Here is a 15,126-nt window from a genome sequence, read left to right on the forward strand (position 1 = left end):
ACGGCCCCTCTCTTGCCCCTTCCTCCTCAGGGGGAGGACTCCTCACACTCCTCCCCTGCTCCGCCCTGGGCTCCCTCCCACGGGAGACAGTCCTCCACGATCTTCCTCCCACCTGGGTCCCTCCCAGGGGCTCTGGGGGGGCATCTGCTCCCCCGTGGGGCTCCACGGGTGCAGGGCACTCTCTGCTCAGGGCACCTCCCGCCTCGGGTCGTCCTTCCTCTTCCTCGCTGGTCGCAGAGCTATTTCCCTCCCACCATCCTCCTCCTACAAGCTTTTCCTATTTCAATCTCTTATCTCAGAGCGCATCACCGTCGCCAATTGGCTCGGCCTTGGCCAGGGGCGGGTCCGACCTGGAGCCGCGGGAGCTTTGAGCATCTTCTCGCAGGAGCCCCCCCTGTCCCCCCTCCGCCGCTCCCAGCCCCTCCACACACAAACCAGCACAACAGGGTGCAGCCGGGTGGGTGCTGAGCCCCGGGCAGGGGGTGCTGAGCACCCCGAGAGGCGGCAGCAGGTCCCCTGGGGGCGCCGGGATGCGGATTCTCCATCCCTCAGGGAAATCCCTGCAGGGAAGGGGGGGCTGTGCGGGCAGGATACACCCCCCGGCCCAGGATGACCCGGCTGTGCACAGGGGTGGAAGGAGATGCGGGTGGGGGCACACGTCTGCCCATCCGACCCCTCGCCCTCCCCTGCCTTTGTCCTCCCCAGCCCCCACCCTCCTCTTTTGCACCCCAGACCAGCCCCCGCCCTTCTTCCCACATTCACCCCCCCAAACCTCACCCCCCGGCAGCACCAGGGCTGGGATGTCTTCAGGAAATTCTCTGCTCTGCTCGTTCCCAGCTCGGGAATAGACCAATGCCAGGGTCAGGCGCGGCTGGAAGAGTGTTGGGACAAGAGAAGGGACCCGGGGGTAAGGGGGGGGTCACCCCGGCTTTGCATAACCAAGGGATGTCTGGCTAACGACTCTGCCCTGGAGGGGGGAGAGAAGGGAGGGGAGGGGAACATCCTGCCCCCGAGGGCAGAGAGGCTGGAGGAGGCTCGGAGAAGCAGGACGCCCTCGGGCCAGGAATAGCTCTGGGGTCGGGTCCCCTCAGCCGCCTGCTTGCGTCCCCCCTCCCCATCTCCTGTGCACCCCCAAATCTCTCCACTCTGCAACAAACAGGACACAACTCTGAAACCCGGTGGGAGCAAAATCCAATTTATTTGACTCAAACTTCAGAAAAAAAAACGTGTTTCTTTGATTTCCTGTAGGGGACGGACTCACCCCCTGGGTCTGTGTGTATCCATCTACGTCTCCGTGCACCTACCTAAGGACAGGAGCATCCCATACCTCCATTTTGACTGCAGGGACCTGCATGGATTTTTGCTTCCGCCAAGACTTTTTGCCGTAATTTCCTGCACTGCCCACGGGCACCTCCTCCAAGGGGGCCTCTGGTGGACAAGACACCCGGTGCCCACGCTGAATGACTGCCCGCAGAACAGGCACGGGTGGGAGCTCTCCTGTGCGGGGAGACAGTTGTGCGTGGCGAGGTGGGAGCTGCTCAGGAAGGGTGAAGCTCTCCCCACCCTCCAGGCACTTGTACGGTCTCTCTCCCTTCTGGGCCCTGTGCTGGGAGATGAGGCTGGAGAAGTCCTTGCAGGTCTTCCCGCCATCTGGGCCCTTGTGGGGTCGTTCTCCCGGGTGATTTCTTTGGTGACGTCTCCTGCTGTTACTCCCGCGGAAGATCTTCCCACCCTCGGGGCATTTAGAGGTCCCCTGCGTGGTGCGGGCCGCCGGCTTCCTGGTGGCTGGGTGGGTGTTCTTCACGCCCTCCCCTTGTCCTGTCAGTGTCTGCTTCTCCTTGCTCTAGAACTTCTCCTCCAGCCACGGGGGTGCTTGTCCTGGTTCCATCCGGGTTTTCTTGGTACCTGCAGAAGAAAGACAAAGCCTTTGCCCCAACGGGACCTCCACAGCCAGGGATGGAGGGGAAACCCCAGAGTCTGTTGGGGTAACACAAGCCGGGAAGACCCAGGAGGGGATTTGCAGTGAGGAGGATGGTGCAGAGAGGCCTCCGTGTCCACACACGAGCCTGGGAAATGTCCTTGGAGGCCATTTGCTATCGCCTGGACTGACTCAGGAACCCCCCTGCACCGAGGAGCTTCTTCCAGGGCAGCTCCATTCCTCGGAGCTCTCCAGTGCAACCTCCTGCTCCCAGCAGCACCATCCCCACCGCGAGTTCAACCCAACCTGGGGACAGAGCAAATCCATGCCCAGGGCCATCTCCCAGCCCCGCACTGCTGCCACGCTGGGAGCAGGAGTCCCAGCACAGCCCCACCACGTGCTTCTCCAGGCCATCGCCACCCACAGCTCCCCCAGGGCCTGGGACATCTCATGCTAAAGACCCCAGGACTCACCATCGTGAAGCGTTTGTTGATGCCTCCTGAGGTGACATCTCTGCTGGAAGCTCTTCCCACAGTGGCAGCAGGCATACGATCTCTCTCCCGTGTGGATGCGATGGTGGACAATAAGGTTCGAGCTACAGGAAAAGCGTTTCCCACATGTGGTGCAGAGAAACGGCTTCTCCTCGGTGTGTGTCCTCTTGTGATGAAGGAATTTCCAGCTATCCCTGAAGCTCTTCCCACAATCTTGGCACTTGTAGGGCTTCTCTCCTGTGTGGATCCATTGGTGACGGCTCAGGTTGCTCCCACAGGTGAAGACCTTCCCACACTGCTCACACCTGTACTCCTTCCCTCTGGAGATACTCCACGGTTGGGTTGTTTCTTCTTGAGTCTCTTCACTGTACGTCCCTTTGAAAGAGCATTTTCGGGGTTCCCCCATTCCGCGGCTCCCTTGTGTATCCCGGGGCTGCTGTTGGCCATCGTGCTCCACGGCCACCGCGGGGCTCTGGGGCTCCTCTTGGGGCCCTTGCAGCATCCCCCTCTGCTCTGCCCTGGGCTGGCACTGCTCCTCCTTCTGCTCGGCTGTCCCAGCGCCTGGGGGGGACCAAAGGGGCTCAGCTGGGGGCTCTTACGGCACATGAAGAGCACCCACCTCCTGCATGGCTCTGCCTGCTCGGCTCCCTCCCTTCCCTTCTCCTCCTCCTCACACCCCCAGGGCCTTGTCCCTTAGCGCTGCTTTGGGCTTTGAGCCCCGGGGGCACCTGAGCCCCACCCAGATGCTCCCTCGCCCATTCTCCCACAGGGATGGGGAAGAAAAAAATTAAACCAAAGGCCGGGGGAGATCCAGACAAGGATGGGAGAGGGTGCTGTGGCTCCCCCGTTATGGTCTGGGGCAGCAGAGAGACTCCATCGGGGAGGAAGAAAGAACAGCAATGGCATTTGAACCCCCCACCCCCGATGTACCAATCCGGCAGAGCAGGACAGTGAGAAATACAACCACATCTCCAAAGCCCTTCCCCCCAGCCCTCCTGCCCGGGCTCAGCTTTGCTCCCCATTTCTCTCCCTGCTCCCCCCCCGGCGCAGGGGGCAGGGATGGGGCTTGGGGTCACTCCATCACCCCTTGTCTCTGCCGCCCCTTCCTCCTCAGGGGGAGGACTCCTCTCACTCCTCCCCTGCTCCGCCCTGGGCTCCCTCCCACGGGAGACAGTCCTCCACGATCTTCCTCCCACCTGGGTCCCTCCCAGGGGCTCTGGGGGAGCATCTGCTCCCCCGTGGGGCTCCACGGGTGCAGGGCACTCTCTGCTCAGAGCACCTCCCGCCTCTTGTTGTCCTTTCTCACCCTCACAGTTTGCAGAGGTATTTCCCTTCTCCTGCTCCCAAGTTTCTCTTTTTAAGGACCTTACCCCAAAGCCACAGCCACATTAATTGGATCAACCTTGGCCGAATTGAGGTCCCCCACCTCATGGCCCGGGTGCTGTGGGTGTTGTGGGTGCTGAGATTGGGACCCCAGGCCTGTCGCCTGTGCAAATGTTTTCCACTAATCCCTGGCTCTATTGTGTAAGCCATATACTGTGTGTCTCCATTGTGTAAACCTGAAAGGACCTTGACTTTGCTAAGGACTTTGCCCTGCAGGAGGATCTGTGAGACTGATAAGAGGCAAACATCTGCTGAATGCAGGAGGAAGGGACGGGGGGGGGGGGGGGGGGGGGGGGGGGGGAGAAAAAAAAAATCCCAGGACTGTAGAAATAATGAAGAGCAGCCCACTCCCAGTTTAGGAGGAGGAAGTGAGAACTTTAATGGCCACTAAATAACTAATAGCTTGTAGATTGATTAAGCTCTGCCACACTGTAAAATTGCTAACAACATCCCTATCGCAGGGGATAGAAATAACATCCAAGGTTTGCAGGAAAAGAGAGGAGAGAGAAAAAAGGGAAAGAGTCAGGGAGAAGCATAAAGGAATAAAATTACAGCCTTGACACCGGCGGCAACGATAACTGGGAGTCGCAACAAAGGCAAGAGGAAGGGGCCAAAGTTGAAGTGGGGGAAGAGGTGAATGGAACAGAGGACAAGGATGGGGGGTTGACTCCTTGGGCTGTTCGTTTGTGGCTCGTAATCCGTGTGCTTTTTGCAGGAAAGAAGGGTGCTGGAAATGTGAATGCCCTCTGAGATAAAACTCGTTTGCTGAACCCTCAGGAAAAGGGAAGCCGGAGTCTGATATTAACATATATCACACTAATTGTTGCTTAGCAATGCGTGCTTGACAGGGGAGAATGTCTGTGTTTAGATAACACGGGCCTGGGAGAGACTCAGAGGCATTTTATCAAACATCCTTGAGATTCCTGGCCCTGCTGTGGGAAAGATCAAAGCCCCGTGGAGAAACACGCCTGCGAAAAACCCTGGATATCCACAGGCACAAGCAGGAGGCCCGAGACCTTCCTCTTCCCTTCTCCTTTCCCTGACTAGCAAGGCCCGAGCTCTGCGGTGCCGGCGTCCCCGCTTGCGTGCCTCTGCCCGGGCGTCGCTGCGGGGATCCCTCGAGTCGTGAGGTGACGGGAATAAATTTGCTCTTTGCGTTTCATCCGTGGTTTTGTGGTCGTTCCTGCGGCCTGCTTGAGCCGACTCGCACGGGTTTCTTACGGGAATGTCAGTCTGAATGTAACACACACACCCCCGCCAGAGAGACCTCAAACTCAAGGATGGAGATTTAAGATTTAAGATTTAAGATTTACCCAAGGTACAAGATTTCAGAGAAATTCACAAAACCCCCGTAGATGTCCATCCTGTGGCACCTACCCCCTCCACGCTGTTGTCTCCAGTACCTAGAAACAGCGGGTATTTTGCAGTGCTAGACTGAAAAGGTGATTTCTTTTGCATCCCTCTGGAAGAGGAAAGCCCAAAGATCTTCACCTCTGAATGGGAAATTCCCACTGCCGTTAGGAAAGTACAACTCTGCTGGACTGTGCTGCCCCAGGGGTTCAATAATAACCTGACTGGACCCTTTTTGCAAATGTACTTCCAAGAACAAACCAGGATTAGTTTGGGGGCTGCGGTATTGCCTAATAAATTGTGTTCACGTGCCTTTATGCCCTCACCCAGTGTACACGGAGACGTGGCTTAGGTGGGGGTGAACAAACTGTGGGAATGGTGAGGTTTAGCAAGATGGATTTAAGTTCTCTGGGGAGTGTCAAAGGGGGAAATTGTAGCCCATGCAAATGTTTACCGCCGATCGCTGGCTCTATTGTGTAAGCCTGATGCGATCTAGGCCTCCATCTAGGCCTTGAGCTAGGCCTCCATCTAGGCCTTGCTAAGGACTTCACCACCGAGGAGAAGCTAAGAGCCTGATCAGAGGGGCACGTCCCCCCCAGAAGAAAGCCCAAGGAGGGATGATCGCCCAAGAAGCATGAAGTCAGCAAAAACCTGTGGTAAAGGGGAGAGGCAAAGGCGGTGGGGCGAGATCCAGAGCACCAACTCGATCCAAGGATGAAAACGCTTACTCCCCACCCCTGTAAGGAGCAGGGGGGGCAATTTACACAGCAAGCCCCGCTTAATTAACCGATAGCAGATGGAATGGTAACTACGGCCCAAGGAGTGTGAACTTAGGGAGGTTTTTACTGCTCGTATACCAAGATAAATAGGCTGTAGCTCCGTTGGGCAGCGTGCCAGCGCTGGGGGATCACCCCCTAGCACCCGCCCCGGAGCAACAACGGAATAAACTGATCTCTCGTCTCTGTGTGTGCCATTGGCTTTTGCACAGCAGGTAACGATCCCGGTTTGAGGGACAACGGGCCCTCCTGCTCCCAGCAGGCCTGCAGCAGCCTGGGCCCTGCAGGAGCTGCCAGCCCCTGCCTGTGCCCTGCCTGTAGGGAAGAAGTAGGGAAGGAGATGGAGGTGCAAGTGCACAGGTACCAACGGCCCTGTCTGTGTGTGCGTCCCCTTCTTACTCGTGCTCCTCTTTCATCCCTCCACCTCCTCAATCATTAATTCTCCCTCAATGTGACCCTTCCTTCATCCTTGCTCCTCTTCCTCCATTCTTCCCCCTCCTTTGCCCTGGACCAGAATCCAAACTTGCTCACTAGTTTCACCCCCCAAAACTCTCCCTGCTGCCTGGGATGGCCAGGGATGGAGATATGGCAGGTTGGGATGGGGCAGGACTGGCTGCTCCCACCCACTGGGGGTGAACCAGGGAAGGGAAAAAGAATAGGAGAAAAGAGAAAACCTGTGAGCGTAGGTAAAATTAGTTTTACAGAAGGAGGCAGGAGGACACCATCACTCACCCCCACACATGTGGAGACGGATTCCCTACCAGATCCTGAAAAAAATTTGGCCAACACCGATGTGCATAACCCCTCCTCTCCATTTTATTGCTGAGCACAATGCTATAAGGGGATAATTCCACACACACCCCCCCCGCCGAGGACTCACCATTGTGAAATGCTTCCTCATGTCTCCTGAGGTGAGACCTCATCCTGAAGCTCTTCCCGCAGTGCAGGCAGATGTACGGTCTCTCTCCCGTGTGGACGAGTTGGTGGAGAAGGAGTTTTGAGCTAAGGGAGAAGCGCTTCCCACATGTGGTGCAGAGATATGGCTTCTCCTTGGTGTGTGTCCTCTGGTGATGCCAGAGGTTTCCACTCTCTGTGAAGCTCTTCCCACAATCCTGGCAAATGAAAGGCTTCTCTCCTGTGTGGATCCATCGGTGACAGATGAGGCGGCTCTCGCAGATGAAGACCTTCCCACAGTGCTCACACTCGTATTCCTCCTTCCCTCTGGAGCTACTTTGCGGTTGGGTTGTGGCTTCCTGAGGGTCTTCACCGTACGTCCCTTTGAAAGAGCATTTTCGGGGTTCCCCCGTTCCGCGGCTCCCTTGCGTATCCCGGGGCTGCTGTTGGCCATCGTGCTCCACGGCCACCGCGGGGCTCTGGGGCTCCTCTTGGGGCCCTTGCAGCATCCCCCTCTGCTCTGCCCTGGGCTGGCACTGCTCCTCCTTCTGCTCGGCTGTCCCAGCGCCTGGGGGGGACCAAAGGGGCTCAGCTGGGGGCTCTTAAGGCACATGAAGAGCACCCACCTCCTGCATGGCTCTGCCTGCTCGGCTCCCTCCCTTCCCTTCTCCTCACCCCCCACATGGCCTTGCCCTTTAGCGCCATGTTGTGCTTTGAGCCCCAAAGGCACCGGAGCCCCCCAAAACCCCTCCCTCACCCCTTCCCCCACAGTGATAGGGAGGAAAACGAAACTAATGACCAAGGGGGATCCAGACAAGGACAAGGGTGGGGGATGTCTCCCCCGTTATGGTCTGGGGCAGCAGAGAGACTCCATCGGGGAGGAAGAAAGAACAGCAATGGCATTTGAACCCCCCACCCCCCGATGTACCAATCCGGCAGAGCAGGACAGTGAGAAATACAACCACATCTCCAAAGCCCTTCCCCCCAGCCCTCCTGCCCGGGCTCAGCTTTGCTCCCCATTTCTCTCCCTGCTCCCCCCCCGGCGCAGGGGGCAGGGATGGGGCTTGGGGTCACTCCATCACCCCTGGTCTCTGCCGCCCCTTCCTCCTCAGGGGGAGGACTCCTCACACTCCTCCCCTGCTCCGCCCTGGGCTCCCTCCCACGGGAGACAGTCCTCCACGATCTTCCTCCCACCTGGGTCCCTCCCAGGGGCTCTGGGGGGGCATCTGCTCCCCCGTGGGGCTCCGCGGGTGCAGGGCACTCTCTGCTCAGGGCACCTCCCGCCTCGGGTCGTCCTTCCTCTTCCTCGCTCTTTGCAGAGATATTTCCCTCCGACGTTCTCCGTTTTAAATCTCTTATCTCAGGGGCATGTCCCCCCTTCACCAATTGGCTCGGCCTTGGCCAGGGGCGGGTCCGACCTGGAGCCGCGGGAGCTTTGAGCATCTTCTCGCAGGAGCCCCCCCTGTCCCCCCTCCGCCGCTCCCAGCCCCTCCACACACAAACCAGCACAACAGGGTGCAGCCGGGTGGGTGCTGAGCCCCGGGCAGGGGGTGCTGAGCACCCCGAGAGGCGGCAGCAGGTCCCCTGGGGGCGCCGGGATGCGGATTCTCCATCCCTCAGGGAAATCCCTGCAGGGAAGGGGGGGTGTGCATCTCCATCGCTGCCCTCTCGGGGGGACGGGGGTGTTGTGGGGGGCGCTGTGAAAGTGGGGACCAGGCGTGGGGGCGGGTCAAGTGCTGAAAGGGTGGAGGGATGGGGGGGAGTGAGGCTGGAAGAGGGGGAGGGATGGAGGAGGAGCAGGACCAGCAGGAGGGGACACACACACAATCGCCATTAAGCCGAGGGAGGGGGCAGACCCCGAATGCCGACTCAGCTGAAGCCCAAGAAGCCGCGTCCCCCCCTCGGAGCTGGGCCCAGCAATGACAAGACCCTGTGTGTTGGCATCGCCACGAGGCGCGTTGGGAACCCGCGAGGGACAGGGCGATAAGAAACCCCCCGGTCACTCCAGCCCCGGTGTCTGCGTGTGCTCCCAAGTGGAGAAATCCAGGGGGGTTCTCTGGGGCGGGGCGCTGGCCGGGGGGAATTACCACCAGCCCCCAGCTCTGCGCCGACTCCCCAGAAATAAATCCCTCTGCTCGGGGGGGGTGTTGGCGTCTGGCACGGGGGGTGAAAGACCCCGCTCGTGGCACAACAGTTCTGGGGACCCCGATGGGACCGCGCTGACAGCCTTGCCCGGGTCACCTTTTGGTGTAAAAAGGGTGGATTAGAAAACTCCTGTTCGGTACCAAACTGGGAGCTGCTACTTCCCAGGAGACACCGCTCTGCTCTCCTCTAGGAGGCACCCTGAGACACTGGAATAAATTGGATGGGATGAATGAATTCATCACCTCATAAATGAAGAAATTACGGCATACGTTCCTCTCTATGCCGGAATGGCCTTTGCTATTGCTCGGTCGAGAGTGACGTTGCAAGTTAAATGCACAATTAACCTTCTCTGAGGACTCGGCTCAGATCCGTATTCCTCCAGAGAATGCACGGAGAGCCCAGCAATGCTGCTGAACTGGGAAGAACCCTGCAAAAGAAGAGACTATTCCCGACAAAGTAGTAAATGCGGTAATGGCCAGAGTGTGGCCATCGGGAACGCCGGCACGAGCCAAGAATGTGACTCTGCAAAAGATGGAGCCGGAAACCAGGGGCCCAGCCCGTAAGGAAGAAACAAAATCCCAGCAACCTGGCAGCTCGGAAAGGACTCGCCCCTCTACTCAATCCTGTCTGGAAGGGGGACAGGGAAGGGAACGTCCATCAGAGTTCAGTGCTCCAGTCCCAGTGGTGAGGAAACCTCACTCTCCTGAGCACAGGTTGGACAGGACTGGAGAGGAGGGAAGGTGAGAGCTCCGGGGGCACCCTGTGCTCCCCAATCCGTATCCCCCCCTCGCCTCGGTCCCGCACAGGGAGACTGATTTTACAGGCCTGGGTTTGGAAGGGGCTTTCTTCCGTGTGCCGGTGGTCGAGCAGAGCCAGACTGTTTCTGCTTTGGGCTGGGAAAACCCGAGCACCGGGCGGAAGATGCAGCTCTCTTGGACGGCCCTTCCCCAAGGACCCCAAACCTGCCCCACGCTCCGTGGTCCCAGCGTGAGAACAGTGGCGCAGAGAGTACAAACCCGGAGTGTTGTTGCCACGGGTGGACAATTTACTGATCGATCTGATGGCTAGGAGGAGTGTTTCGAGGCCACGCGCGGGTTCCTCCCTGTTTCTGGCACTGCGGGCAGGGGTTGGGCATCTCCCCGGGGGGGATCCGCTGGTGCAAGATGAGTGTTTGCTTCGGAGTAAAGGATTCCCCACAGCAGAGCAGGAAGGAGGTTTCTCTGCAGTGCAGGGCCTCCGATGCGTGGAAAGGCTCGAGCTGTGGCTGAAGCTCTCCCCACCCTCCAGGCACTTGTACGGTCTCTCTCCCTTCTGGGCCCTGTGCTGGGAGATGAGGCTGGAGAAGTCCTTGCAGGTCTTCCCGCCATCTGGGCCCTTGTGGGGTCGTTCTCCCGGGTGATTTCTCTGGTGACGTCTCCTGCTGTTACTCCCGCGGAAGATCTTCCCACCCTCGGGGCAGTCAGAGGTCCCCCGCGTGGCGCGGGCCACCGGCTTGCTGGTGGCTGGGTGGGTGTTCTTCACGCCCTCCCCTTGTCCCGGCGGTGTCTGCTCCTCCTTGCTCTCCAACTCCTCCTCCAGCACCGGGGGTGCTTGTCCTGGCTCCAGCTGGGGGCTCGGTGCCTGCAGGAGAGAAATCCATTGCACTCAGCCATCGCCACCCACAGCTCCCCCAGGGCCTGCGACATCTCACGCTAAACCCCCCCGGGAGGACTCACCCTGGTGAAGGGCTGCCTGATGCCTCCTGAGGTGATAACTCTGCTGGAAGGTGGGAGGGTTGTGTCTGCGTGTGGGTGTGCACAGAAATAGGGAGTCTAAGTGAACTGGTGCACTGGGGGTGTGGGGGTGAGTGTGTGTGTGTATGTGTGTGTGTCCACTCTTGGTTCTTCAGCTCCACTTCCATCCCTCCCGCTCCTCCGTTCTGAATCCTACTCCCCCACGCCTCCCCCACTCCACACCAGCATCAACCCCTGGTCCCCATTTTCACCACCCTAAAACTCCCCCCGTGAGGGCCGGGGATGGAGATGGGGCAGGTCGGGATGGGGCAGGGTTGGGCTCTTGGCTGCTCCCACCCTCTGGGGGTGAACCCGGGAGGGGTAAAGGTGAGAAAACCCATGAGTGGAGGGAAAAGTAATTTACCAGGAGGAGTCAGGAGGAGGCCATCACTCACCCCGCCCGTGGGGACATGGATGCCCAGCCAGGTCCGGACCAAATTCTGGCCCAGTCAGCCCCCAAACCCCCTCCTCTCCGTTTCGGAACTGAGCACAACTTGATGTGGGGTTAAGCCCCCCCTGAGGACTCACCAGAATGGACGGCCCTCTCATGCCTCCTGAGGCCATAATTCTGCCGAAAAGTCATCTTGCACTGTGAGCAGGCGTATGGTTTCTCTCCCGTGTGGATGCGTTGGTGTTTAATGAGATAAGAGCGCCGGGAGAAGCGTTTCCCACAAGTGGTGCAGAGAAAGGGCTTCTCCTCTGTGTGTGTTGTCTGGTGACGCAGGAGGTACCAGCTCAGCGCAAAGCTCTTCCCGCAATCCTGGCACTTGTAGGGCTTCTCTCCTGTGTGGATGCGTCGGTGATTGGTCAGGACGTCACTGCGCGTGAAGACCTTCCCACAGTGCTCACACTTGTACTCCTCTCTGCAGCTACTCCGTGGTTGGGTTGTGTCTTCTTGTAGGTCTTCACCATGCGTCCCTGTGAAAGAGCATTTTTGGGGTTCTCTGGGTATTTTACTCCCTCACGTATCACCTGCATTCAGCAGAGGAGACAGGAGGAGGCCATCACTGAGCCCTACCCATGGGGAGATGGATGCCCAGCAATTTCCTGACCACAGTGTGAACAACTCCACCCCCAGCCCCCCTCCTCTCCATTTTATTGCTGAGCACGACGTGCAGGAGGGTGATACAGCCCATGCCGAGGACTCACCATGATGGAGGCTTTCCTGATGCTCTCTGAGGTGGTCACTCTGCTCGAAGGCCATCCCACAGCGCAAGCACACGTAGGGTTTCTCTTCCTTGTGGATGCGTTGGTGGGAAATGAGGTTCGTGCTATTGGAGAAGCATCTTCTGCAGGTGTTGCAGACATAGGGCTTCTCCTCGGTGTGGGTCCTCTGGTGACGGAGGAGGTGCCCACTTTCCTTGAAGCTCTTCCCACAGTCCCAGCACTTGTAGGGCTTCTCTCCCGTGTGGGTCCGTCGGTGATGGTACAGGCTGCTATTCCTGCTGAAGATCTTCCCACAGAGCTCGCACCTGTAGACCTTCCCTCTGGAGCTACTCCATGGCTGGGTTGTGTCTTCCTGAGGGTCCTCACCGTACGTCCCTTTGAAAGAGCATTTTCGGGGTTCCCCCGTTCCGCGGCTCCCTTGCGTATCCCGGGGCTGCTGTTGGCCATCGTGCTCCACGGCCACCGCGGGGCTCTGGGGCTCCTCTTGGGGCCCTTGCAGCATCCCCCTCTGCTCTGCCCTGGGCTGGCACTGCTCCTCCTTCTGCTCGGCTGTCCCAGCGCCTGGGGGGGACCAAAGGGGCTCAGCTGGGGGCTCTTAAGGCACATGAAGAGCACCCACCTCCTCCAGCAGCTCCCGCCCTGACCAGTATCACCCAGTACGGTGCTGCCAGCTGGTGGATCCCTACTTCATTCAATTAGTGTGTAAAGGCACAGGGGTTGTCTGTGTGTCTGTGTATGTGTGTGTCTGTGTGCGTGCGTGTGCACATGTAGTGTGTGAGGGTTGTGTTTTTTTGTAGGTGTGCTCAAGTGAGAACAGAAATGGCGGATGTAAATGCACAGGTGCCCATGGCTCTGTATGTGTGTGTGTGTGTGTGCTCACTCTTCATTCTTGAGCTTCATTTTCATCCCTCTCCCTCAATTATTAATCCTGCACCATCACTCTTCTAGCATTCCACACCAGCACACACCCTTGGTCCCCATTTTCACCCCCACCTCCCAAAATCCCCTCCCTGCTCAAGGGCCGGGGATGGAGACGGGGCAGGTCGGGATGGGGCAGGGTTGGGCTCTTGGCTGCTCCCACCCTCTGGGGGTGAACCCGGGAAGGGAAAAAAAAAGAAAAGTGAGGAAACCTGTGGATGGAAGAAAATATAGTTTGTCAGATGGAGGGTGGAAGAGGCCATCACTCATCTCCCACCCATGGGGAGATGGATGCCCAACTAGTTAATGGTCAAGATCTGGACAAGAACTGCCCCCAAACCCCACCCACTGCATTTTATGGATGAGCACAATGTGATACAGGATTTAGCGCCTCCGAGGACTCACTCCGGTGGATGGATTCCTGATGCCTCCTGAGGCAATAGCCCTCCCTGAATGTCTTCCCGCAGTGGGAGCAGAAGTACGGTTTCTCTCCCGTATGGATGCGTTGGTGGACAAGGAGTTTATAGCTAAAGGAGAAGCGTTTCCCACACGTGGTGCAGAGATACGGCTTCTCCTGGGTGTGTGTCCTCTCGTGACACAGGAGGCACCAGTGGTGTGTGAAGCTCTTCCCGCAATCCTGGCACTTGAAGGGCTTCTCTTCCATGTGAATCTTTTGGTGACGGCGCAAACATCTGCCCCAGCCAAAGACCTTCCCACACTGCTCACACTTGTACTTCTTCTCCCTGGAGCTATTCTGTGGTTGGGATGTGGATGCTTCAACTTTTTCACCATCCGTCCCTGTGAAAGAGCATTGTTGGGGTTCTCTGGGTATTTTACTCCCTCACGGATCACCCCGCACCACAGAGCAGGGGCCCGACACCCCCAGCCCCACTCCTGCAGGTGACCCCAGACCCGCTCACACCAGTCCCCCCAGGAGCCAGCGCTGGGGCCACAAAGAGCTCAGACAGAGATTGAATAACGACGACAGGACCAACGGCAATGGCCAAGGCACACAAGACCCCCTTGTACTGCGCTGCAGCCCCTTTTACAGCCTTTCCTTGGGGGTCCCCCCCTTTCCTGCCCCTGACCCCTTCCCCTGCTCATCGCCTCCTCCGTACGCACAGTCCCCCCTCCAGTGCTGCATCCTCAGCAGCTGCAAAGCTGTGGTAGAGCTTCCACCCGCTACTGGTGGCTGGAAGATCCCCCATTAGTGAACCCTTCCTCCTCAGGGGGAGGACTCCTCACACTCCTCCCCTGCTCCGCCCTGGGCTCCCTCCCACGGGAGACAGTCCTCCACGATCTTCCTCCCACCTGGGTCCCTCCCAGGGGCTCTGGGGGGGCATCTGCTCCCCCGTGGGGCTCCGCGGGTGCAGGGCACTCTCTGCTCAGAGCACCTCCTGCCTTATGTCGTCCTTCCTCTCCCTCGCTCTTTGCAGTGGTATTTCCCTCCCCGTCCTCCTCCTCCTCCTTCCAGGTTCCCCTTTTTAAATACCTTGACTCAGTGTTGGGGCCACAGAGGTGTGTGTCCTCTGGTGACGCATGAGGTTTCCTCTCTGTGCAAAGCCCCTCCCACAGTCCTGGCAATTAAAGGGCTTCTCTCCCGTGTGGATTCGTTGGTGACGGAGTAGGTGGCTCTTGCAATTGAAGACCTTCCCACAGTCCTCACACGGGTACTCCTCCAGCCCTCTGGAGCTGTTTCGTGGTTCAGTTGTGTCTTCCTGAGGGTCTTCACCACACGTCCCTTTGAAAGAGCATTTTCGGGGTTCCCCCGTTCCGCGGCTCCCTTGCGTATCCCGGGGCTGCTGTTGGCCATTGTGCTCCACGGCCACCGCGGGGCTCTGGGGCTCCTCTTGGGGCCCTTGCAGCATCCCCCTCTGCTCTGCCCTGGGCTGGCACTGCTCCTCCTTCTGCTCGGCTGTCCCAGCGCCTGGGGGGGACCAAAGGGGCTCAGCTGGGGGCTCTTAAGGCACATGAAGAGCACCCACCTCCTGCGTGGCTCTGCCTGCTCGGCTCCCTCCCTTCCCTTCTCCTCCTCCTCACCCCCTTCATGGCCTTGCCCCTTAACGCCGTGTTGGGCTTTGAGCCCCGAGGGCTCCTGAGCCCCATCCAGATGTTCCTTTGCCATTTCCCCCACTGGGATAGGGAGGAAAATTTTTCTAATGGCTGAGGGGGATCCAGATAAGGACGGGAGGGGTTACTCCCCCATTATTGCCTTGAGCAACAGAGAGACTCCATCGGGGAGGAAGAAAGGACAGCAATGGCATTTGAACCCCCCACCCCGCGATGTACCAATCCGGCAGAGCAGGACAGTG

The 15,126-nt window shown here is 58.7% G+C and overlaps 1 protein-coding gene across 1 annotated transcript; it reads right to left on the reverse strand.

The window, feature by feature from the left end:
• Positions 1 to 1,811: 1,811 nt before the first annotated feature.
• Positions 1,812 to 14,939, reverse strand: LOC141972561 (uncharacterized). Its single transcript, XM_074930454.1, has 9 exons — positions 14,855 to 14,939; positions 14,307 to 14,741; positions 13,194 to 13,612; positions 11,879 to 12,413; positions 11,258 to 11,647; positions 10,432 to 10,577; positions 6,872 to 7,279; positions 2,392 to 2,716; positions 1,812 to 1,905 (listed from the first exon to the last, which is right to left on the reverse strand). The coding sequence occupies exons 1-9, from the start codon at positions 14,937 to 14,939 to the stop codon at positions 1,844 to 1,846; spliced, it is 2,805 nt and encodes a 934-aa protein (XP_074786555.1). The 3' UTR covers positions 1,812 to 1,843.
• Between the last annotated feature and the right edge of the window lie 187 nt (positions 14,940 to 15,126).

Source organism: Athene noctua, chromosome 34 (assembly GCF_965140245.1).
Source record: "Athene noctua chromosome 34, bAthNoc1.hap1.1, whole genome shotgun sequence".
Taxonomy (NCBI): Eukaryota; Metazoa; Chordata; class Aves; order Strigiformes; family Strigidae; genus Athene; species Athene noctua.

Coding starts and splice junctions, on each gene's coding strand:
- LOC141972561 (XM_074930454.1), bottom strand. CDS start 14,939: ATGGCAAAGGAACATCTGGATGGGGCTCAGGAGCCCTCGGGGCTCAAA. Junction 13,613..14,306: donor GGCCCCAACACTGAGTCAAG/GTATTTAAAAAG, acceptor GCTCTTTCACAG/GGACGGATGGTGAAAAAGTT. Junction 10,578..11,257: donor TGAGAGGGCCGTCCATTCTG/GTGAGTCCTCAG, acceptor TCTCTCCTGCAG/GCACCGAGCCCCCAGCTGGA.